Consider the following 25130-nt stretch of genomic DNA (forward strand, 5'->3'; position numbering starts at 1 on the left):
CAGGTGAACTGCGGCTCTAAATGTGAATTTAAATAAAAGTGAAATTAAAACCAACTCGATTGACAAGTTTCTTAATCATTACGAATTGTACGTTCTAAGTATCAAGTATATACGCCATCAGTATTTCTACGTCTCAGTGTTATCCCTTCAGTACTTAGTTTGCTTTTATCACACATATATGTATATCAACTTATGTGCCTGTACCAAATAATATCTCTCTCTCTCTTTCTGTCTCTATTAAACATTACTGGAGTTTCATACATATTTCCAATGTGTGATAGTAAATAATTTTTTTAGGTCTTCGTACTTCTGGAAAATAATCAATTTGTTTTCCAAATCTTTGCTAAACGTTTGTTTTTTCTCGCACAGTTAAACTATTTCGAGCCATAAATCAGCTGCACAAACTAAAAATTGCTTTAAAGTTTTCTCTTTCATCTGCATTCTTGTTTGCCCACTTTTAAGGCAAATAAATATACGCACGCTATTTTCTGTTATAATTAATCCATTTCGGCGATTTTCTAGCACCCATTTCGCACCACTTTCTTCTAGGATAGGCCATTTCGTTACTTTTTACTCAAAGCAGATATATTCTTTGGCATATTAATTATTGTGATTTCATTTTTCTTCCACTCACGTGTGGAGCTTTGACCAGCAATCATTGCTGCAGTACGATTTCCGTTTTTCTTTGAATATTGTATGACTTTGCAACTGATGCCAGCACTGTGTTTGTTTCTTTTGACAAGAGCCATAGTTACTACTAAAAGAACACTAGATCAACTGTATTTCAACTACAGCAAATGCAATTTACTAAAGTCTTCGATGTTCACTTTAAATGACTACAAAAAGAGGAAACATCTGACTCTTAATTCCGAAAATTTATTCGGGTCGGAAGAGTACTCTTACCTCAAATTATGTCCCCTTTTTCTCGAACCCCTTGTAGGATTCCCCACTGTGTAATTCTAAGTTACAGTTGAATGTGAAGAATCTTAAGAACTGGTAAGCGAATAATCGCTTGAGTTCGCGAGGCAGTAAATAAACTTGGAAAAGGTTAAAAGACCCTTTATTATTCTGGAGTTGTACAATAAAGCCGACACTCGGGTTTGAACTTAAGAGACTAAGAATTAAACTAATCTAATCTTAACTAAAGGAGATACAGCCGAAGCTATCAAGATTCTAACAAAGTTGGCCCCTTAACGCTAACTGACTGCGAAGCTATCAAGAGCCTAAAATACGGCCGAGAGTAAATAATATCTTAAGAGAGAGTAGCGTAAAAAGGCGGACACCTGCCAACAAGAATCTCTGGTTCTCTCTGACTAAGGCAGTAGAACTTCGCGGTATTCTTCCTCACTTTGCATTAAGATGTGATTCTAAAACTATGTTCTGGCCGGAAGTGGTAAGTTGAAATTAAGAAGCGATTGGAAAGGAAGTTTAACTCAAAATTTAACTGTTAATAAAATTAACATAATTCTTACACCCTAAACTAGCATTCCCGTGGCTATCTGCTTTAAATACTGCGCACCTTTTGCAGAATTATTTACTCTTTCAAGCATCCCCCGCACAAGTTCTGTTATCAATTCGGAATACCATTGTTAGAAAGGCCTGGGAAAATCTTTGAATGAATGACTTCAAGAGATTACAGCATCGCACATGTATCTTTCAGGTTTCTTCATAAAGAAAAGGATGCGGGTTATACGGCGATTATACCTAAAAATTAAAAAAAAAAATGTAATTCGAAATTATAGGTGCGAGTTATACGCTGGAATATAAGGTACTAACTTTGTTTTTTTAAGTGACATCATAACGGCAAGAAAAATCAATCATACTAAAGTATTATCTTTATGGCTATTTCTATGGATATGCAAGAATGTTAATTCAAACATTCTTTAGGATAAAAAGAGATAACAATTTAAAGAAAAGATTTTCTGGGTTGTATTTCAAAGGAAAAGAAAATTCTGGTTGGTATGGTTCTTTCACTGAGCGGTTAGCTCAGATAGTGCAAATATTCCAGTAAAATAACAATCATAAATTGAAATTCCTTTTCGGTATCAGTTTCTTTTTTCTGATAGTTATGTCTGTTCATCAGCTGCATATAACAGGAGCGAATAAAAAAAAAACTGGGCAGAGACCATTTATGCATAGTGCAAAAATAACTTTATCATGCATCATATATTTTGCAATGGGTCTTTAAAATCATATCTGCCTTCCCCGGACCATATCTTTAGATTATAACCTTTCATTTCAGTTGCTGAACACATCAGGAATTTCTTCATTATACAGAAATCGTGTTTCTTTTGAATCAAGAGAAATGAAAATGAGGTAATTACTCTTAATTTGAATTAGAAATTAGAATGTTATACTACAGTTTCCCTTAGATTTCGGTAAATAATTAAAGGATGAAGTTAATCAAAAGTTAGAACTGTTAAACGATTATTGAATGTACAGTTAATTCGAAACGGCAAGAGTCAAGATGGCCTTTACATCGTTAAGCTTCAGTGTGGTATAACGAAAGAATAGCCATCAAGGAACGACTGGTGACTTATTTCTTTGTTGGTCTGTCGTCCTTTAACCCTCGACATTCTAAGAAAGATGCTTCCTCTTTTAGAGCCTTCGAGCGCTAAGGGAGAGAGAAGGAAACTGCCACCTGCGCCCGTGAGATATTTTTTTTTTGTTTGTTGTTGTTTACTTTACTGGATGACTATTCGAAAGAAGCAGATAAAAGCAAAGGGTTCTAAAGCTTCACAAGTAATAAAATTTTTTACCTTTTGAAACTTGATAACACCCGACTCAATAGTTTTTCAGAAGGAATAGAATTTCAACAACAATAAAATTTGTTGCACTTTGTAGAAGTATATTCATTGTCGGTGATTTTAAATGCATTAAAAGTTTCGAAAATGAATGCTGAAAATATGCTTTTAAGCCATCTTTATAATCCCTCAGTTCATACAGTGGGTTTTTGTTAATGGTCAAAGACGGTAACAAATTCATATTATCCATTTTATCCATGGAACGTGCACATTTTTTTAGTTAAAGAGTTAGTAATTAATCCGCAGTTTAATGAATTTGGTTTACCATAGCTTTCCCGTACAAACGGAATTGATATGGAAGTTATGGATGGTGCCCCAAATTAAAAGAATACTTACTTTGCTTTATAATAGTATCAACAATTACATATTACTTGATTGGTGCAGAAGACAAAATAAATTAAACGCGACACTAAGAGAGATACTGTTTAGCCCATGCAAGTTGAAGTCAAATACAGGAAATGTCTGGAGTTCTTACCTTTAATTATTAGTAATTTATGAAAATAAATTATTTAACATTTGTATTATGATTTAATGGATCTAGAAGAACTGACAAAATTATTTAAAAAGCAGACATGAATCTGTCATTATGGATGATCTGTGTTCATACATACACATAAACATTCGTTTGTTCTATTCCTTACCTCACACACATGCTAATAAGTTCGTTTTCTCTGGGAAGATTTTCCTAGTTTTCTGTAAGTAAGTCTTTCGTAATCACTCATTTTCCTGTTCACTGGTTGGGAGTAAAAGCTTGAACTTGCAAATGAGGGAATTCGAAATCTGCCGTTTTTTTACATCTAAAGATACAATGCTTAATTGAACTGACAAAGTATATGTCGTGACAAGGTATATAAGCTGAAATTTTGTCCTTTGTCAGTAGTCACTAGATGTACATTATTTTACAAGCTCTATTTTGTAAATCTATTTGTAACAGAAGATGCTGGAAGTTCAGCGACAAGAAAATTGCTTATAAATGTTATTAAATCTGTATTTTATTTTCAATACACCACAGGTTTCTTTTCATTCCCTTCAAACCTTCTATTATGCCATCCAAGTTTTTGATTGGATGTTTTCCTAATGTTTATTTATAATTTGTGAGACGGAAGTTCTCATGAGATGTTTTGAATTCTATGTAGAAAATGAGTTAGCTTCAGTGGAGCAGATCAATACTAGAAGACAATTTATGGAAAGAAGTAATCAATAAAGAATAAAGGCTTATCATAAAACCGAAGACCTTAGTTTGAATACACTTATTGTATTGCACTCATTGACAATTTTCTGTTTGTGTTCTTAGTAAAGAGTGAAAATCTAATAACATTTGCTGTCATAATCATTCGTTTACCTTTGGCACTTAAACAAGGCACCGATAGGCCGCGTTGCTGAAAATCCACGTGTCATTTACCCCAGTTTTTAATAATCTGTTGTTGATCGGAATTGAAACTGTGAATAATCTATTAACACATAACTGTAATTTGTATAAATTATGTACTTAAGTATATTCTTATAATATCTCGTTTTTACAGATTTATGTATATTCTTACAATAAAGTGAGTTACAGAAAAGAAAAATTTATTAAGGTAAATATAAAGAGAGGAAAATGTATTTACAACGTCGTGCTGCACTTACCGAAGCTCTAACCTGTACTCACCCTGTTAGATCAATCGTCTGTCTGCCAGTACCAACATTGATATTTATAATGCAAACTTCAGATCTGAAACGTATTACTAAAGCTAGACATCAAAAATCAAAACTCTTTACCAACAATATATATACAGCTTAGCGTTTATGTAACTTTTCTCGTGTCTAGTATCTGTAGGGTTTCCTGATTTTTCTACATGTATGGGTTACCAGGTTGGCTTACGAATTAGTCAAATCTAATACATTTCCAGAACGTTTTCCTATATACACGATAATTAAAAAAGAATCATTATGTTACAAGATAATAGTAGCAAATAGTCTAGCTGGGACATATTGAACTGCGATGTATTAAATTTAACTATACAATATTTGCTTGTCACACATTACAGATCCTCATTATGAGGTCATTTTGTTAAACGGCACACGCGAGTGTAAAGTCAATTCCATTCCATGTGAGTGATGCGACGACATGTGTAGCGTGGATTTTGAGTTCGTCAAGGCGGATGGCAAAGAAAATATTAATAAAAGTATTATGAAACTTTTAAACGACTATTGTTAAGGCGCCATTTATAAATTAAAAGTTCTTTTATAAGAATACAATGGAAACGCTCAAAGAGAGGTACGCATTTAACTCTCGATGTTATTGAACATTTAAGGAAGCCTTAAAAATAGAAGATTTAATGAAAGTACAATAAAATATTACAGGTGTGGCTTTACTAATATCGGATACAATGCTTTTAAATGTATAAGGTATTTTCCCTCTCCTTTCTGCGTGCCTTCATGTTGTAATTACAACATGTCCGTCGCGCATTTGGGAGTTATGGAGTTCGAATCCCAGCGAGGGCATTGCACATTTTTCACTTTCCTGCATCGATGTAACCTAATGACTCTACATATGATAATGCTATGTACATGCACGTAGGTACCTTAGCCGTTAAAAATCGAATTTTAAGGGTAATGTTATTCAGCTGAACAAATATTTTATGAAACAGATTTTGAAGAGAAGGGTTTCATTCAAAACGAAAGCAAAATCATTCCATCAGAAATGCGAGTAATGTGGCTTCGTCTGCTTCGGATTTCATCCGCAACAGCTCTGCCAAGTATATTTATGCATTTATTGAACTCATGCTCCCGCTAACTAATAATCGGATTACCGTCAGCAATCTACTTGGAAATTTTACCAGAACAACAACATGCTTCTTTAAGTTATTTATCTAAACCGGATTTATGAAGTCTCAACAAATATTGTGTGGGATGTCATGTGAATGCGCAGAAAATTATTGCTGAATTATTTTTATTCGTTAAATTTAAATATGCATAGAAGCTTCGCTTTAAAATATAATGTTAAAGCATAGTTATGTGATTAATTACTATTTTCATTAAACGTTGAAATATTAATAATCCATATAAATAAACAGATAAGTTTTTTGCATAAAATGAGGCTCGAAAGGCACATCGTAAGTCTAACACAAAAGCAGATTAATTGATTTTAAACATGTACATGGAAGACAAAACCGTTAGGGAGAAAAATGAATCATAATGTATGGGCTCCTGTCTCCGCATGAATTATTTAAAGCCCCTCCGTAGCCATTCTTTGTCACGTCCAAAGTTGCCAAAAGGGCGAGCAAGCAAGAATATGCGTACGTTTTCTTTCCACAACAAATTCATTCCATTCATTCATCAATCCCAGTGAAAAATCGTTCAGTTTATACATCCAGATCTTTTTTAAAATTTCCTGTGATGGATGACATTGCCGCAACAGGCGTGTACCTTAAGCCTCAGATAAGGAACTTAATGACAAATGTGTTCCTTTCAGACTAGAGTTTTCTGCGGTATCTCGAGCAATACTCCGCTTCAAGATGTCAGAATGATGTGTATAAATATTTATGTCTGCATCCAAAACATTGAACAAAATATACTGACACTACGTAAAACCAACTATTCTTTATAACTGTGTTTTCTCATCGAGGTCTTAGAGCTTTACGTTTTGATGTACTCAATCCGAATGCATCTCTAAAGCAAATTTGCTTATCGCAAAAGTGTTCATGCAAAGACAAGTTTGAACAGTGAAGGGCCACGAAGCAATATAATCAATGTAAACTTTTAATAAAAAAATTAAAAAAAAAAAAAGAATTTTTTCTTTACGTTTCTGACTGAAGTACTTTGGGGACCATTTTTAATTGTCATTCATTAATGTACTCTCTTAGAAGCGTCCCTTTTAAGAAATCGATATTATTATAACAATTAAATACAAACGGCTACCAAAATATAACTGTTGAGAGTCACAGAAACGTAGTAAATTTTATCCGAAGTTTCAATTCTTTGCAAAACAGTCTAATTCCAGAGAGGTTTCCGTGGTTTTCTCCGGATGTAAATTAAATATGAGTAGTCTTCTCCATGTGTATCAGAAATACAAACCAGATTTCCCTAAAAATTGTCCATAAAGGCTTTCCTTCTAAAACATGGAAGAAAATCACCAAACATGACCATTAATATTAGCCATTTTTCAACAGAAAAGTTCTCCATAAAGATACTATTATTAAAGCAAACGACTCTCGCTTATTGTGATAATTATAAGAAAATATTAATATTGTAAGATATAAGATAAGGTTTTTTTTTTCAAAATTCTAAGCATGTTTATTATACTTTTAAAAACGCATATTTCCTTTATTTTTTGTACGTATTTCTGCAGATGGAAACATCTAATCGTCTTCCAAGCATATATAAATCAAGCTTACATCCTAAAAAGAAAAATACAATCAGTTGACTTCTACGTCTTGTTTTTCCCCTCAACAGCCAACAATTAATCCTGCTTTTTCCATTTCAAATGTAGATTAATTATTTTGTTGTTAAAACAGCTGCTGTAATTTTGGAGTCTGAAACCATTGAGACATATTATGTTTCTCAATATATATGTTGTAGGTGTCTGGATTCCTGCACTGAAATTATAAACAGTTTCATGTTCTAACTATATCATTAGTTAGAAATACAAGACTTCACTTGTATCTTTTTCAAATTTGCTATTTTCCCATCCATTCGTTTCTTTGGCTCGTTAATCAAAAACATTTTAGCGGAGGGACTTAGCAAAAAATATATATTTGTCTGCCTAATAGTTAAGAAACATCTACAATGTGGGTAAGATGAGATAGGAGGATGTCTCTACATGCTGAAGCTGAAATGTATCTAGATTTATCTGGAAAATTTGTTAATGATCATTTTGATTTCATAATCCGTTATTTTAAGTTAAATTACCTTTCCTATTAAGTCTCTTTTCATTTCTCTGTCAGAATGCAAATTTCATCGCTCGCGATATCCAAGTTGGGTAGGAAGTAGGAACTATTTAAAGGAAGGTTTTAGACGGTGAAATCAGAGCTCGTTCTGCCTGCTTGAAGGCCTCGTTAACTTTTGATCTTCTAGAGATTAGAATTCTGTGGCATTGAGTTATTCTTGCCATTAAGGTTGCTTACGCCAACTTCGATCAGAGCCAGTTTGCGCGCTAATTGAACTGTAAAGCCGTTAGTCTTAAATTTTATTTGATTTAAAGACAAAAATGTTGGCTTTTGTAGGCATGAGTTTGTGCCATCTGTTAAACATTATTTGGATTAATTCCCTGTCTCTGCGGTATTTTCAAGACAAAGCGATGATTCGCATATCATCTTTTAGAGTTTTGAATCTAGTGTATGTTACCAAAGAACACCAAACTCTATAAACTTAGTGAATTATTTTTGCGGAATAAAGCCGATGATTTTAATTTTCGTGTGTTCGTATTTCTATGTTAACTAATGAAAGGGTGAAGCATATCATATCTACCTATTTTAAATATAACGTATTCATTGAGGCAGACGAAAAAGTAAATAAAATGTATTTTTAACTACTTTTTAGTCTTTTAGTTGAAAGCAGGGTTTAAGTTATATATTTTGGTAAACTGAAGCATAACATCTACCAAAAATAGCTTTTTAATTAGAGATCCTAAATAATAAACTTGTTTTCTATTTCCTTCCTCAAAAGCAGAAACGAAATGAAGTTGAGCAGGAAGAGCGGGAATGAAATATTGTGTTTCCTTTCCAAATTGAAATGAATGATGTGTTTCCGATTTCCGTGCTGTCTAAGAAAGATTTGAAAATTATCCTTTTAAGATTATATATTATAGTCTCCGTGAATTAAAGCTAAAAATTGCGTGTTTGATTACAATACTTGGTTTATTTTGTTTTAGTCTTAAATTATTATCTTATTAGTAAAGAAATGCATCTGAAACTAATGTAAACTGGAAACTAATGGATTACTTTAACATTTATACCATCTGAAATGAAAATATTTTGAAAATCTCATAAAGTAAAGGTCAATGAAATGTTCAGTACGATATGCAAATATGTTGTATACGAGAAATAGTGAATACAGCATATTTGCAAGAATCAACAGATAAAGTGTCCTAAACACATCACACACGCATCTCTTTAAAATTATAGTATAAATGATAATGAATCTTCTCGATTAAAGCGTAGCTCCACTTTCAAATATCGGGTTTTTGATAGACATTTTCTGAGGTTCTCAATCGTAAGGCCTCTTTACGATTTAAATTTAACCGCTAAACAACAGTACGAATGCGTAGCGTAAACATCTTGAATCATTATTTACATTAAAATCGTATGTACCTAAGTATCGAACGGTTTTATATCCGGCATATACGCAATTTAGATTTTAATTTTTGTATTAAAGTGCGCGTTATACGCAGGAATATACGATACACATTTAGTTATCATTTATATGTATATATCCTTCTTTCTTTAAGATGTATTAAATGTACCCAGTATATAGTCATTGCCAAAGAAGATCTGAAATTCTCAGTTTAACAGTACATTCGAACAGTGTTACTACTTTAAGTAACCTACTTCAAATTGTAATTTTAAGAAAACTAATTAAGAAAGAAGTTAAGGAAATGACACTAAAATTAAGCATATTAGAACTAAACTGCAAATGAAAAGAAATGCGAAACTTGATAACAAAATTTTGTACAAAGAAGTAAATTACTCAGAAAAATATTCTCACATTCCTAGACTACAAAAAAAAATTTAACTTTCCCTATGTCAAAGCTGTATATTCCTGGAATATGAAATGTGATACAGCAATGAGACAGTTTTAATTTACTTTGACACACAGAGCAGATGATGAAATTGATTTATATTTCTTAGATTTAATGTCGTTTAATTCTTCATGCTGTATATGTCGTCTCTATACCTTTAAGATAAAAAATCAAAAATATGGTTTGCGTTTAACTTTAAAAAAATTTATCTCATTTTGATTGTGGGGCTAAAAGTAAAATTTTATTTCATTGTCATAAGTATTTTGTTTCATTTATTTTAATGTGTATTAGAGTATCCCACCTAGTCATCATGAAGAATATTTAGGTCTTTAGTTTTTAATATTTTTTTTAGTATATGACATCTGTATTACTTAAACTGCTTTTCTTAAGGGAAACCATTCACCTAGTTGTTAAATTTGTGAAATTACCAAAAGTTAGTTCTGGTTTGGTTTATAGCGCATGGATGAAAACCGAGATTTAGGTTAATGCCAATTTTAGAAAAATACTAATTAGAAGCCTTATGCGTTAGCATAGCAATTTGAAAATTTTTTATTTGGACTTTCTTCTAAACTGAGTCACAAGCTTTTTGATAATAATCGAAACCAATCTACTGAACAAAACTCTGATTTAAAAAAACAAACAAACAAAAAAAAAAAAAAAAAAAAAAAAAAAAAGACGATGGACATTACAAGGGTAGAAGGACATTACACCATGTCCAAAAAAAGTCCTTACGAGGTTTTTATTTTCGAAACCGTCGTTTGTAGATATATCCTTCCACATGCAAAAATGATATAAATTGTGCTGCTCTTCATGTTTAGGCATTTTTAAATATGATAAGATCACCAGTTTTATGAAAATTGCAAAATATAACTTTTAATAAGCTTTTCGAATTTTGTGCTTATTTTTAGGAAATTTTCATACTTACTATATAAAATTTTAAAAAAAGTTTGACAGCCGTACAACTTAAATTGACCGAGATACTTAATTTCAAAATCTGGGGTATTTGATGTTATTTTTCACTTGTTTTAAGGGTTCGATTCATAAATAAATTAGAATAACCCCAGGTTAGGTTTCTCTCTTAAAAACCATTCAATGGTATTCTTTACGATTTACTACGTGTAACATTCTATAATTCATAATTTTGTTGCAACTGGTATGCCGAAAGAAATTTTTTGGAAGTGGTTTATAAGTTTACAAAAATTAAAAATATGTTATTAATATTCTCACGAAGCTGTAGTATTAGCATCATTTAAATAATCATTTAAATCATGATGCAAAAATGCATCATTTAAATCATTTTTGTAATTTGAAATATATGTCTATGATCAACGATTGAAAATATAAAGGCCAAGTAAGAGCTTTTGGGAATACGATGTCTACTAAAAAGGGCTAACTGGTTTCATTAAACAAGGGATAAAGAAAGTAGAATACATGCAATTATTTTCTATGTTACTTTACCTGCTGAGGAATGGGTCGTTTTCCTTTCGTGTCATCGAATAGTTGTTAGACTAAAACCACTGAGCACATTTCTTCATATTGGCTTGTATTCTGTATAGTAGAAAGTGCTAACTACAGAGCAGGTATTATGTTACTTTCTACATAAATAACAGTCAATTTCGTTTTCAAAGCTTTCCGCGTCCTGCACAGGTAAGATTTAGAGAAAAAACGAAGAGTGTCGAGCATGAGCGGTATATATAGCTTGTTGTCATGTCATTACATCCGTGAATACATTTAGAAAACACATTAACTGCAGTAGATAAAATTATCAAATAAAATATGCAAGATAATTTACAGCAAGTAAAATCTGAATGTATTTCTTAATAAGGCCTTATAGAAAATTTTTAAGTTTTAAAATTTCGCTAGACCTTAAAATTCTACAACAAAATTTTGCTTAAGATGGCTATAACAAAGAAAATTACAATTTATTTTATGGCACAATGCTCTGTCGATTAATAATCCTCACAATCAAACAGAAATTATCTATATATTAGGCTCAGATTAAATCCTAAGCTAAGTTTCTCAGAATAGGTTTTTTTGTAGGAACCACCTTTATAAGTTCAAGCGTTCTACGAATCGCCTTACTCTTATATCTTTCAGAAGCAATTTTTAACATATACATAACATATATCCAGTACACTTATATTTTTAAAATATAACTCATTAAAACTCATTTAATTTTATATTAGTATTTATCAATTAGGTTAATAGAAGAAAAGTTATACTTATTTTTAATAATGTAAGGCTAATAGAGTTTCGATAACCTTAATTTTAATAACTAAAAATTACGCAAATGTTGATATTCACATTAATGATATAAAGGAGCTTTCCGATTCTCGTGTATCTGTTCTATGTTTGGATGTTTGCTCAGAAACGTAAATCTGAGTTTGGAACTTACAAGTCAATTTCGATTCTTTGTGTCTATTTAAATTAGGGGCGATAACACAGACACGTAGGAGCAAGATGAACTATTATTTTTAAAGAATCATTGTACAGATCACCACCGTTTTCACTGATAATGAAATCCAGAAATTAACCCAACCTTCTGCTTGGAATTTCATTGTAAGTCATTAGAGAGTTCAGTTATCTATTCTCTTTCATTCAGAGACGGATTGTTGTTTCCAAAATCGTAATAGAAGGATCATGAACCCGTGAAAATTGTTATATATACCATTTGGAAATTAAGTTTCTCAGAGTGTCAAGATACATGTCATTACATAATTCATTTCCAATAAAGATATAGTTTTCTACTAAAATGGATTACAAGGTTGGAAATGGTGAAATGATTCTCTGTTTTACATAGTTAACCCACAAGCCAAGTTTCTTCTTAAACCTCTTTTATTTTACGTAGACATCGAAAATAGTCATAGAATTACTTTGTAGACAGAGATTTAGTTAATTTAGTTTTGAGAGTATATCTGAAAGATATGTCAGTCAATTTAACAACATACCATCGGCAGGAAATGATGTAAAATCTTATTAATTTTCTTTACTAATAACACTACATATTTACAGATCTAGAAGGGCCATAAGGGTAGCCTTCGAGGGATAGAGTTTGAGAAACGCTGCTTTAAGGTAATTGGAGAAACTTTAGAAAGGTTAACTTACTACTTAAAAACGCACAACAGCCATTTGCCTGAAAATAAGGCAGAAGTTGATAATCTCTTAAGGTTCAGTCACAGTGTAAAAATAGCTAAAAATAAAAGAGCAGTAATTTCTAAATTAAAATATTATTACAGATTTTTGAATTTATTTAGCTATTTCAGTATAACTTTTAATTAAAATTGTTTTATTCCCCCGTGCAATACAGCACGAGTCTTATTGGAAGAAAAAGCTACGCCGAAAAATTAAAAATACAGGAGAACGTCCGTCTAACATTTTAATAATATATATCTCGTAATTGTACTCTTTTAATACCCAGAAGTATCGAGAAAATACGAGAAGTTTCTCGTGCATTTCAAAAGCTTATAAAAGGTGGAAGGAAACATCTCAATTCAGTTATTTAGCAGTTGTTTGTAAAACTGTTGTCGTTTACTGTAGCGAATTCGCAGTGAAATCAGATTAGCTTTCTCTGTTTTTGAATTAGGTTCTGCTGAACGTCTTAGTAGTTTAAAAGATAACAACTGTGAGATATTGGGATATTGTACGAATATCTCTAAGGAAATTTAAGCGTTTTGATTTTATTTGTTGTGATAAGAAAAAAATGTATTCAGTTTGCATCGGACTTGTGCATTCAATTCATTACAAACTCGTATGCGTATATTTTTAACTAGTGAATATAAAAACCTTACGTATATTTTTACTATTGTAGGGATTTTAAATGTTATAAGTTTTAAATGTTTATAAAATTCCGATAAGTAGATGTCAAAATTTTGCAGATCTCTTAGTTTTTAAAGCTCTTGGAATTTTTGAAGATTGTAAAAAATTATTTTCTACATTCCGACAGAAATTTGGTGCTTTCTGTTGAATAAGAAAATTTAAAGAAATCGCATTTGAGAAGCAACTTATGAATTTTAGTACATTAACTGGGAGTACATTAACTTAGGCTAATATCTAGTTTGATAAGAGTAAAGTACTGAATTTCTTTTACTCTATATTTCATGTGAATGCTTTAATTTTATACTACACTATGAAAATTTATATTTTGTATTATGAGAAGTTTTTGTACTAATACCGTTTTCGTAACAATCTTTTCGATAAGTACCTCCTAATTAAAACTGGGATATTTATTTACTTTACACGTAGGGAAAATCGCTATAAAGTTAAGATAAATTCCTTGTTACTATTCTGTTTTCTATAATAAAAAATGAGGTAAAAACATCAGCTATTATTTATCTTTGGGAAATAGTTGTAAATACTATCAGTAATGAAATGGGAGATATAGACAATTTCAATTTGATAAAAACTTATTAAAATTGCATGCTGTTAGTAGGCCTTGTTGCACACATAGTACTTAAACGTAAAAATTGAAAAAAATACAACTTACCCTGCCTACGAAATCGCCTAATCCTGGGTTTGGAAAGGGAGCAAATTTTCGGTAGATATGCCCCACTCTGGAACAAGGCACGTCAAGCATTTGCCCTCCGCATTGCCATATCTTAAAGGAAAGTTCATATTGCTCGCCTCCCCACACATCCAGGCCATCATCGTATCCACCAAGCTCCCAAAAGAAACTACGATCGATTGCAAATAATCCTCCGGCCATCACAGGGCTTCTACAAAATTAAAATTTATATAGTTCATTTTTTGAACAGTAAATTGAAAAATATATAAGACTATATATGAATCAATATATGTGATTTAATTTCTGAATCATTTTTGCTGTTGAAATAATTGTACACGTTATTCTTAATAAAAGCATTCCCATCTGCTGTCTTCTGGAGCCCCATCCAGTTATTCATATGCTGAATTGTTCCAAGAAACATTTATGCGATAGGTAAGTAATATATGGAGCGCTAGAGAAACTAATGCCTAAATTTCTCTCCATTTTTTGTAAGTATTAAAAATATTCAGCTACATATTACTCAAATAGCAGATGCTCGAAAAATATAGGAAATACGGATAAATGATACACTCCTTTATTTTGGATATTAATACTTTCCATAGTGGCGAATCTTAAATTTTACCTAGCGTGTTTTGTTCGTAAATCCTTATTACGTAAACGATTATAATCTTGCTGATATTGCTTCTTAGTACTTTTCAGTTAGCCCTGTTTAACTGTAAATATTATTTCGAGCTTGCAGACATTGCTGCTTCAACTGAGTATTGTCATAAATGCTCCTGCAATAGAACGTTGTTTGAACTGGATATATATACTAGTGTGCAAAATTTAAGCAACTTTTCTGATTTGGGCCGTAATTTGTAATCAAGAGAGAGACATGAAATTCATAACTACAGAGGCACTATGTAGTACTTACAAGATGAGGAAAGTATGGTAACAAAAAAGAATAAGATGCATAGAATATGGAAAGAATAAAGAAAGGCTTTATTGGCAGTATGGCGTTGGTACAGAAAAGTATCTGGAAAGCAACAAATTAAACAGCTTTAGTAAGGAATATGACCTCCCCCAAACTGCAATGGTTGCGTTGCACCGTATGTAGACATTCAAAGTCAGGGTTTCTAACAGTTCTTGTGATAAAAGTTTAAAATTTTCAAGGATTATCCTTTTTTTAGTTGTCTGTTGCACTAAGGAGGGTAAGATCGAGCCCTCATGCATTTCTCTAAAGCATCACACGCATGTTCAGTGGGATTTAAATCAGAGGTGTACGCTGGCCAATCCTTTCTGTGGATAACTTCATTTTTCGGGTGTTCCTCAACAGCATGAGTCCTGTGTGGCCAAGCATTGTGCATTGTTATCCATAAAATAGTCATGACCAATGGCAATCAGGGAAAAGATGCACCTGAGGAGGATAATTTCATCACACTAATAATTTCCGATAAGTAAACCTCTGTCGAAAATGTGAAGCGCCGTCCGTTCGTTCATCATAATGCCTCCACATACAAGCACGCCAAAACAACTCTAACGGTCTCCTTCCCTGTTGTTAGTAGAATCAAAGTGTGTCTCTACCTCTTTTCATATCAACTAACACGGAGAATCTAATGTTAGACTGAAACGCCGCTTGTCGTTCAGTCTAACACACATAACGTGCCTACACCCACAGGACGTACCTCCATTAATGAGGTGTTCACCTTTGTGTTCTCTACACACTGTAAACGGTGCCACGGATGGGCTGTTGTTAGTGGTATTCAGCGTTCAGGACAGCAGGGTATTATAATGCCTTTATGAAGTCATCTAGTCAGAGTAAACCGGGACACTTGTCGTCTGGTTGCCATGCGCATCTACTGAGCATTGTTACCCGTTGTCTAATTTTGATCTCCTTTCTCCTGCAGGGCGACATATCAAACATCTCTTAACGTTGTTTTCTTTGGCTGACAAAAAACAATCTTTCTTACAGCTGTATGTCTCGTTTGAAAGTATTGCTAAACTCGTGAAATAACATTTTCATCAATACTAAACTTTTGAGCGACAGTTGTCAAACTACGCCCCATTCATTCTACCAGGTGTAAAGGCGTCCTAAAGTTTCCTTCTAGATATAGTTGTACATATAATCTCACTTTCACTTACAGAAGAATGCCTGGAAATGCGCCTTCCTTTATTCTTTTTAAATTGCCTTGCATTGCGCTCGCTGACTACTCGCGTTTTGCGTACCCTGACGTATCCTCTGACGTCTTGATGCTGATATTTGATATCAGGATCAGGGCACCTCAGTAGAAAGGTGATGTTGATATACACATCACCTTTTTACTGAGCTGGGGTTTCATTTTACAGCTGGCGAAAAGACCTTTCCAAAAATTTCTTGGTGTACCTTGGAAAAATGAAACTGTTGCTTTAGTTTGGCACACTACGCTTTATTATGCAAAGCCATCCAAATCATACAGATTATTTATATGAGGTTTTGCATCTTCACTTATATTAAAAAATTCATATAAGAATATCATCATACTTTATGTTTGATGCCAATCATGTTTCATGACTTGCTTTGAAAGTTAAAGTTTATAGGGATTATTCTAAAAATTGGGTTAACTAAAAGACAACAAAAGACAAGATATACTCATCATTGGTCCCTCCAGAATTTCGTTCTATTTTGATGACGCCATGAAAAAAATGCTATTGAAAACGGAATAGAGCTAATTAAAAATGTGTAATTTATGCACTTGTTGCTTTTATCAAGTTTACAGACTCAAATTGCTACTCATGCAAGGCCAGTGCTGGGAAATATAGACTGGCATTCAAAATTTTGGCCATTGATGATAAAGTTCCTTCAGATTTTCAACATTGATTTCTCATCGCATATTTAAATATTTCGCTTTAACGGGGTCAATACACATACTGATTATCTTTAAATTAAATGTGTTTTTCATCTCTTACAACTTAGGATGCTTCGTTTACTTCGTACAAGGGGGTAAAAATCAGAAAGGTGCTATAGCAGTTCCATATACAATATTTCAACAGATTTAATTACGCAAAATGCATAAGTATGTACATTCATACATACATATGTACAGACGTCAAAAGAGCAAAATTCATTTTGAAAGCATTTTAGAATCCATTTTGAAATAAAGAATTCTTTATTCAATCCGTACGTACAGACATCACGCAAAAAATAATTAAAACTGGTTCGTGAATGGTCAAAATGGATATTTTTGTTGGAATCTGAGAATAGAAAAGTATCGAGATTACAATACATTCTTTACCTAGTACAAGGAAATAAAAAGATCCATTTATTTAACTGATAATTATTTGTGTAACAACGTTTCGAAACTTATTTTTGATTATGAATTATGAGCGGTATTTTCCCTATCATTATTACTTTCGTAGCGCAACTTCAAAATCATCTCCCGTCTTTTCCCAAATAGCAAATATTTCAGTTGGTTTTCGATACCAAAGATGTAATCATAAATGCGTATACAACTTTTTTTTCTTCCAAGTGGAAATTTTACATTACTTTTGAGAAATAATAAATTTGACATGCATGATTTAATTAATGCTTTTAACATTATTTTTTGGTTATCCACATTGCTAACTACATTTGGGAATAACCTTTTAAAATTATTGTATTATTCCGTCAAATATAAACTTGATTTTCTAAAGAATTAGCCCTACAAAATTCACATATTCTGTCGATGTGTAATGAAAGACTTGAGAATAGCATCTTCAGGAAAAGATGGCTAAATGCAAAAGCAAAAGCAAAATTCACCAATTTAAACAAGTCACCTGCTATTCAAAGCATTTCCTATTCAAAGCACTTCTTACGTTTTATGTTTCTCAGATTTTCAAGACATGTAAGATGATCCCCGGTCCAATAAAGCTTACTGGAGTATAATTAGCATTTTGTTTTTTGGGCGAAGAACATGCGTTACTTAGTATTTCTAAACCATCTATTATTCTTTGTGAGAAGTTAATTCTACAAAAAAAAAAAAAAAAAAAAAAAAAAAAAAAAAAAAAAAAAAAGTTTCAACCTTTTTCACAGACAGTAAAAGTTTTTGCATATTCTCCCTTTTAAATGATTCAGGCGTTTTTCTTGTAGCCCTATGATTATCCAATTCCCTAAAGCTATGGAGAAGTTTTGAATAGACGTGACTGGTTTTGACGTTGCGGGGAAAAAAGTATGAAGAAAAGTTTCTCTTTCAGGAGGAAAAAAAGCTTACTTGAATGGATCAGATGGGTGTTTCAAGTCTTCAGGTAAGAGTGGTAGTCTTTTGTAGTAAAGTTCCCAGTCAAAGGCACCCCGTGCGCCTTCATCCTGAGCTCGATAGGCTAAAGTCTCATAGTCAATAACATCAATAAATGGGCATACCACTGTTTTTCTGTCTATTGCAATTGGTTCTGAAAAAGTAAGTAAAATTTAAAAGTTATGTAAACAGTTATACAAGTTGAAACAAAGCAAACATTGTGTAGGAATAATTCATATTATTATATGTAAGAAAATTAAAAACTCCTTCGCATTTTTTTTCCCGTGGATCAGTGGCTTACCAGATAAAGCCGTTAAACATTATTCTTTCACCCTGAGTTTTATGCCTAGATGGGACAGGCTGTACGAACTTTCCGTGGCTTTTCTGAAATAAAACATAAATATGAGGATAATTCCATTAGAAAGGCCTCTCCGAAGACATTCCTCAGTGTATACTGGCGGCCTATATGATCTTGCTATAATGTATTTTTTTGCCCAAATCTATCAGGCAATATTTCCCTTTCAGAAATAGCGTAAAGTTGTAGAGTCATTAGGTTGATTGGAAGCAGGAAAGATGAAAAATATATAACCGCCTTCGCCGGGAATCGAACCACGGACCTCTGAAATAACGGCTCAGTATACTGACCATTACACCACGAATGCACGCTAGGAAAGTGGGAGTAATACCTTATATACTCTCCCTTTTAAAGGACGACTGGGTTTTTAGAGGACCCAATCGCAAAATCCTGGGTGCGGAGATTCATCATCCACGACCCTTTTAGTTCGGGCGCCACTTGCAGAGTCATTAGGTTAATTGGAATCAGGAAAGATGAAAAATATGCAACCGCCTTCGCCGGGAATCGAACCACGGATCTCTGAAATACCAGCTCAGTGTGCTGACCACTACACTAGGAAGGCAAGAGAAATACCTTATTGAGTATGATTTAGAAGCATTTCTGAGATTAAGAAGGATTTTTGTAATTACGAGGAAGAAAAAGAGAAAGATAGTAAGTACAGAAATAATTAAAAAGATGTTCTGGAGTAAAGATACATAATACATTTGGGACAAAAAATTTCTCCAAACTTGCAAAAATCATCTTACAGTCTGGAAACTGAGTGCACATACATCTTTAGCCAAACATGAAAATGGTAGAAAATGCAGAGCCAATGAACTTACAAACTGAGTCTGAAACACAGGAGGAATGCTTACCACAAAACACATATAGCCTATTATTCAACTGTTGCGGCAGTTCAGACTGCTCATGTGGTAGCGTGTTAAAAAATGAAACTGACCCGAAAGCCATCCGATGACGGTATAATCATGGACTGACTTCATATGAAATAGAATAGTAATATTATCTTTCTTATAAAATCCATGGTTACAATTAGTTGAGTCAGTTTGGCATATGCAGTTTCGCCGCTCTCAGAGATGAAAGGTGGGTGTCACAGAGGCATTATCTGGCATGAAGTTTCGATGAATGACACAATTAAACGACGTTGTTACTAGTAACTCATACAGAACATAGATAACTTTTATTAGGATAGCAGCCAGTTTCTAACAGAAAAACTTCTTAGGGGATCGCGTGATACCGAGTGCAGACAACTTCGTTATCTGCCATTTAGATCCGTTTACCCACATCTCCTGGCAGCGCAGCGTCACGGAGTACCGTTTGAAGATGCCTGGCAGGGACTGGGCTCCGTTTTCAGCGTCAGCTACAGACACGGAGCATACGGCATTTGAAACAACACTTATTCTGAAGTCCCTGCCTCGGAGCTTGGCAAAGTCATTCAGAGATGGCAAAGCATGCAAGGGCTATCTGCCTAAGCGAAAGAGATGCTTTCATGGAGAATTTCATGGAGGGAAACGATCTTGTATTCATGTTACAAATGGCGAAAGCTGAAAACCCAATCAAGCAATCACGCCGTTTGCCTAGGATCAACCCAGTGTGAACTTCCAGTATTCAGCGGTCTTAACCACTCGGCCACTGTTGGGGCGCCAGAAGACTAGAATGGATTAGATTGGAGCCACATCCTATTCAGCGATGAATCTCAGTTTCCGTTTCACGCAGGTGACCACAAAATTCACATGTGAAAGAAGTTTGATGAGAGCTGCCCATCCTACTGTGGTATTGTAAAACGGCTTACGTTCAGCAACATGTTACTATAACTTGGTGAGCCATTGGCTGTGATACTCGAACACTATTCTGAGCATTTTGACGGTACAATAATATACAGATAACAACCTGTTGTATCGCTACTGCTGTCTCGTTCTGTGGCGGGGGGTCCATTTTCCAGCAGCATAATGATTCCACACAGCAACATTCGCTGTTTGTGCAAGCTCCTGCCACATCGAATGTCTTCCTACATTATCTCCAGATACTATTACACATGATACTAAAAAACAACAATTCTAGCCTAGTTTGGATTGTTTGATTACGGCAAAGTATGTAAGGGATAACAGTTTAAGTGAAAGGATGCCTTCGTGGATGGCTTTCTAATGTAAACTAGCGCGTTTCTACATTGCACATAGAAAATCTACGAAAATGCCCATACAGCCGGCTCGTTCGACGAGATTTGAGCCCAGAACGAAGTACCACTATTCAGCGACTTTACTACTTATCCGCTAGGGAGCCCGTAACGATTTTGGACCTGGGTTTGCCCAATAAATGGGTTGATTGCGATCTCATTTTAATTATTCTGTCCTGACGCCTCAATGTTCAGGTGAAATTTAACTATGTACGAACATCTTTCCAAGTGTCCCGGGATGTTTTGATGTTGAATGTATGTACTCTAAAATATTTCTGATGAAAAACGTTGGCAGTTAGTAGTGTTAAAAGAAGTAATATTTTTACTCGTTAAGCTATGTTTGATTCATATTATGGATCAGAAAGTTTTTAAAAATTTTTTATTACTCCATTTTCAGAAAATCTTAATTATTTGTCTTATTTTACCCTGCACGAATAAAGCATGCACGGTTCCTCTTGTGTAAAGTAACTTCAAAATATACAATGCTCTTCAGAGATATTACGACACTAAGAAAAACATGAGCTACAAGGAAGATATTTATTGAAAAGTGTACTTATAAGGCGTGCTGTTTAAAATATCAAAATTAAGTCAAAAGTAAAGCGTTCAGTTCAGTACTTTTTTGTGTATCTTTAGCATTTAATAATGTCGCATGCGGCGTGGTTGACACAAATTTTGCATTCTGTGAAAATATTGAGCGTATTTTATTTTAAAATAAAATAATTAATTTTTTATCAAGTAAAACTAATTATATATTTGAAAAGTACTCATAAAAGACATAATTTTATTTATGAAACCATGGGAGCGAATCCTGCCGGTTGCATTCACAGTTAAGAAAGAAAAAAAAAAAAATAAATAAAGTTTAAATTTTTTAAAGCTGAAAAATATTGATTATACATGAGAAATGCTGTCAAAATAGGTTAAATTGAAAGCGCACTCAAAGAAGATTGTTCGAACATGACTGCACCAGGCAGCAAAGAAGTATTTAAGCCGCAACAACTTCAACCGCATATGATCCAATTTGACGAGCGAAAATCCACCTTCCTGCCTATTTTTCCTTCATTGAGGATTCAGAAAGTGCGCCTGCAGTGATTTATGAATGAGGTTTTGGTTGGTGTAACTCGAGCCATAAATACTTAATGGCCTAAAACGCTTGCTAAAGTTATAATTTATGTTAACGTCCAAATAGATATTGTCGAAAGATATTTATAAGTTAGACAAATCGATAACTGAATGTGTGAAAATATAGTTTACATGTATATTTCGCTCTTACAGAAAAAAAAAAAAAAAAAAAAAAAAAAAAAAAAAAAAAAAAAAAGAATATACCGTATTGGTACATGGGAAGCATATATTTAAACTTAATTCATAAACTTGAGGCAAAATAGAACATCTTATTCCTCCTTTTTTTTAATCTAGAAAACATATTATGATCAATTTTGAATTTTGTATATCAGTAATTTAGCAGTTGAATTATATTTCGAGATATGTATTAGCTTATATTGCTTCGCTGAAACTAAACAAGAATTAATTTTAATTTTATTATACTCATCCTTTTAGCGTACAAATTCCAGTTAATAAACTATTCATTTCATTATAATGAAAGTTGAGCTTTATACCTTTAAGTGTCAAATTCATCGAGATAGTTCAGAATGAATTTATTGACTAGGTTAATATTTCCATGTTTATAATGAATTAATTCAAGACATTTGAGCAAACGTTTAGCGATCAGTTACAAAATACGAGCTGCATATCTTGGCTATCAGTGATTGAATCCCCAGAAAAACAAACTGACCTTAAATTTGTAGATGGATTTGAAAATATCTGCAGTGCATATTTCTGAAAATATAGCACATAAGATACAGAACTTACTCTTTATAACTAGTTCATGTACAGTAAATACGTTTTATTTAAAATTTTAAATTTAGTTTAAATTACTTTATTTACATTTGCATAGTTGTTGTGCAATATGTACCCATGATATGTATGACATCTCAAAAACAGTTGAAAATGACATCAAAAAACAAAATTTTCGATATTAAGTGTCTCAGGTAATTTTTGTTTCATGGGAGTCAAACCTTTTACATTTTACTTTTTATATTGAGCATGAAATCTTTCTAAAAACCGTGTAAAAAGTTACATTTCTTACTTCTCACAAAATTTATTTTTTAGCCTTAAATTGCCCAAATATGAATATTTACGTCGTTAATATTTTTTTAATTGGAAGTATATGTCAAAGACCAACGGTTGCGAAAATCTAGATAGTTTAATTTAACTGATGAAGGAAAAAGAACTCGAGAGCTATTTACCGATGGGGAGGGAAACGTCCACTGAAGACTTTAGAAGGGAAACTAACAGGAAAACCGTGTTACATAAAACCGTGGAGAAGGGAAACCACGTTACACATGTGGGGAAAACTACGAAAACGCCGTTTAGTCGTTGACCGTTTAGTTAGGAAACAGGTCAGTTCAAATATACTTCATTATTTAAGAGAGGCTGGATTATATAATCTAATCTGAATTGATTTTCATGTGCTACATTCCATGTATTAAGAAACATATTTTATGTATTGAAATTTAACTGGTTTTCATACTCGCATTCACCCTGTTAACTTTTTCCATGCAATTAACATATATTCATTAACAAATATAAGTTTCCTTGTGTTTTATGACGTGCAATGAGATCTTATTTGATTTTATATTTCCATCCATATTGGAAGTTTTATTCATTTGTTCATCAACTTATTATTGAATTCACATCTGAATATTCGGTTATTTTTTGATAACTTTATTTTAATAAAATAAAACTCTTATTACCACACGTTTGGCATATTATAGCCCTGTGATATTATGCGCCATAAACCAGCACACTCAATCAATCAATCAATCGAATCAGCAACACACTAGATCGGAATAGAAAACTAAATTTCTTAATACATTCTTGCTGAGACACCTTTCCAATAGCGCTTCACAACTATGCTGGCTACTTCCGCAAGCACGTGACTTTCACAACGACTGCAGAATCACGAAAAAAGCTCCCATAAACTCACATAAAGATTACACCCTCTTTTAAATTACTCTGCTTGCCTTTCAGTTTGTATAAATCTCTGGCCTGGGAGAATATCATGCAGAGTCAAGTAGCATAGGCTAATAGTAAAATTTAAATCATAAAAATGATCATATTCACACCTTAGGACTATGGAAAAGACTTTGATGCACTTGATGCGGAATCTCTGGCACCCAGCTCAGGTAATTAAGTTTATTAACATCGATGATAACTCTAAAGAAGCACCTTTGTGTTGTATGAGTAAACAAGGTCTATGTTACATGGGTCTTAACTAAACTCCGGATAATACTAACCATGATGACCATAAATATAGCAATATCAGACAGCAGGCTTGATATCTGCTTACATCTGAAAATAATCAGTTATTTTTTATACATTTTTACATGTACATAACAGCGCTCATAAATTTAAGATGGCGAATCATTATTTTGATTCAACTCACGTAATACGAGTGTCATCATTCCATTCAGATTGTTTTGTTGACGCAATGCAAATGAATGTTTCCCTTCCTGTATCGGTTGCCAGGTGTAAATAAACACAAATCTGAGAGTATTTCTTAATTTTAATATAGTAGAGTCTTTTGTGGCAGACACTGGTTTAAGACAACACATTAAATACTATGCCCGGCACTAACACGATTCATGATATCAGTTTCTCAATCGGGTCCCACCAGTGGCCAAGCGGTTGAGAATGCTGAATGTTGGTAGTCTGACTCGGGTTCGAACCTAAGCAAACGACAGGTTACGTTGTTGGCTTACGTCTGGCAGGTTGGTTGTAGTAAACTTTCTTACTAATTTAGCACAGAAACATTAAAAACAATGTATACTAGGTATTTCCGTCACTTAGAATTTATTTCTACAGGACACGAATGTAGGTAAATCTAGGAATTTTCAGCTATTCGAAAGCGAATAAGCTGTGCTTCCAAAATAACAAGGCATTTTCTGAAATAATAAGATATGTTAGTAAGTCAGAAATGCTCGCTAGAAAGCATAGTATCATACTTTAAAGAGTGATATATGTTCTAATCGGCCCAAAAGCAGTAGGCTGTGAAAAATCAATGCCAAAAATAGATGGGAGGATCAATCGTTTAAATGAAAAGAATCGTTTTCTTTCTGAAATTGATATTTCAGCTGAAATAAATACCAATGACGATCAAATCAGTGTTAGAAGGAGTACCGAGGATTAGGATAGTCTCAGTTACATGATGAAAAATAGACATTTCTGTGTAAAGGTCATGTAAATGAGATAGGTCAAGATTAAAAAAAAAGTGTTAATTTTGGATAATAAGAAGTT

At 33.1% G+C, this 25130-nt stretch overlaps 1 protein-coding gene across 2 annotated transcripts in view; it reads right to left on the bottom strand.

Annotated features, from left to right (window-relative positions):
* The window catches only part of LOC118187809 (putative polypeptide N-acetylgalactosaminyltransferase 10), a 301999-nt gene that overhangs the window by 71537 nt on the left and 205332 nt on the right, over positions 1–25130 (bottom strand). For both annotated transcript variants that reach the window (XM_085809137.1, XM_035358083.2), the window contains exons 6-7: positions 18229–18406; positions 14006–14234 (exon numbers count right to left, since the gene is read on the bottom strand). In XM_085809137.1, coding sequence (XP_085665263.1) covers positions 14006–14234; positions 18229–18406 — 407 coding nt within the window. The remainder of the gene's footprint in view (positions 1–14005; positions 14235–18228; positions 18407–25130) is intronic.

This window comes from Stegodyphus dumicola, chromosome X2 (genome assembly GCF_044657685.1).
Source record: "Stegodyphus dumicola isolate Sdum_Otavi_A_Nest chromosome X2, ASM4465768v1".
Lineage (NCBI taxonomy): Eukaryota > Metazoa > Arthropoda > Arachnida > Araneae > Eresidae > Stegodyphus > Stegodyphus dumicola.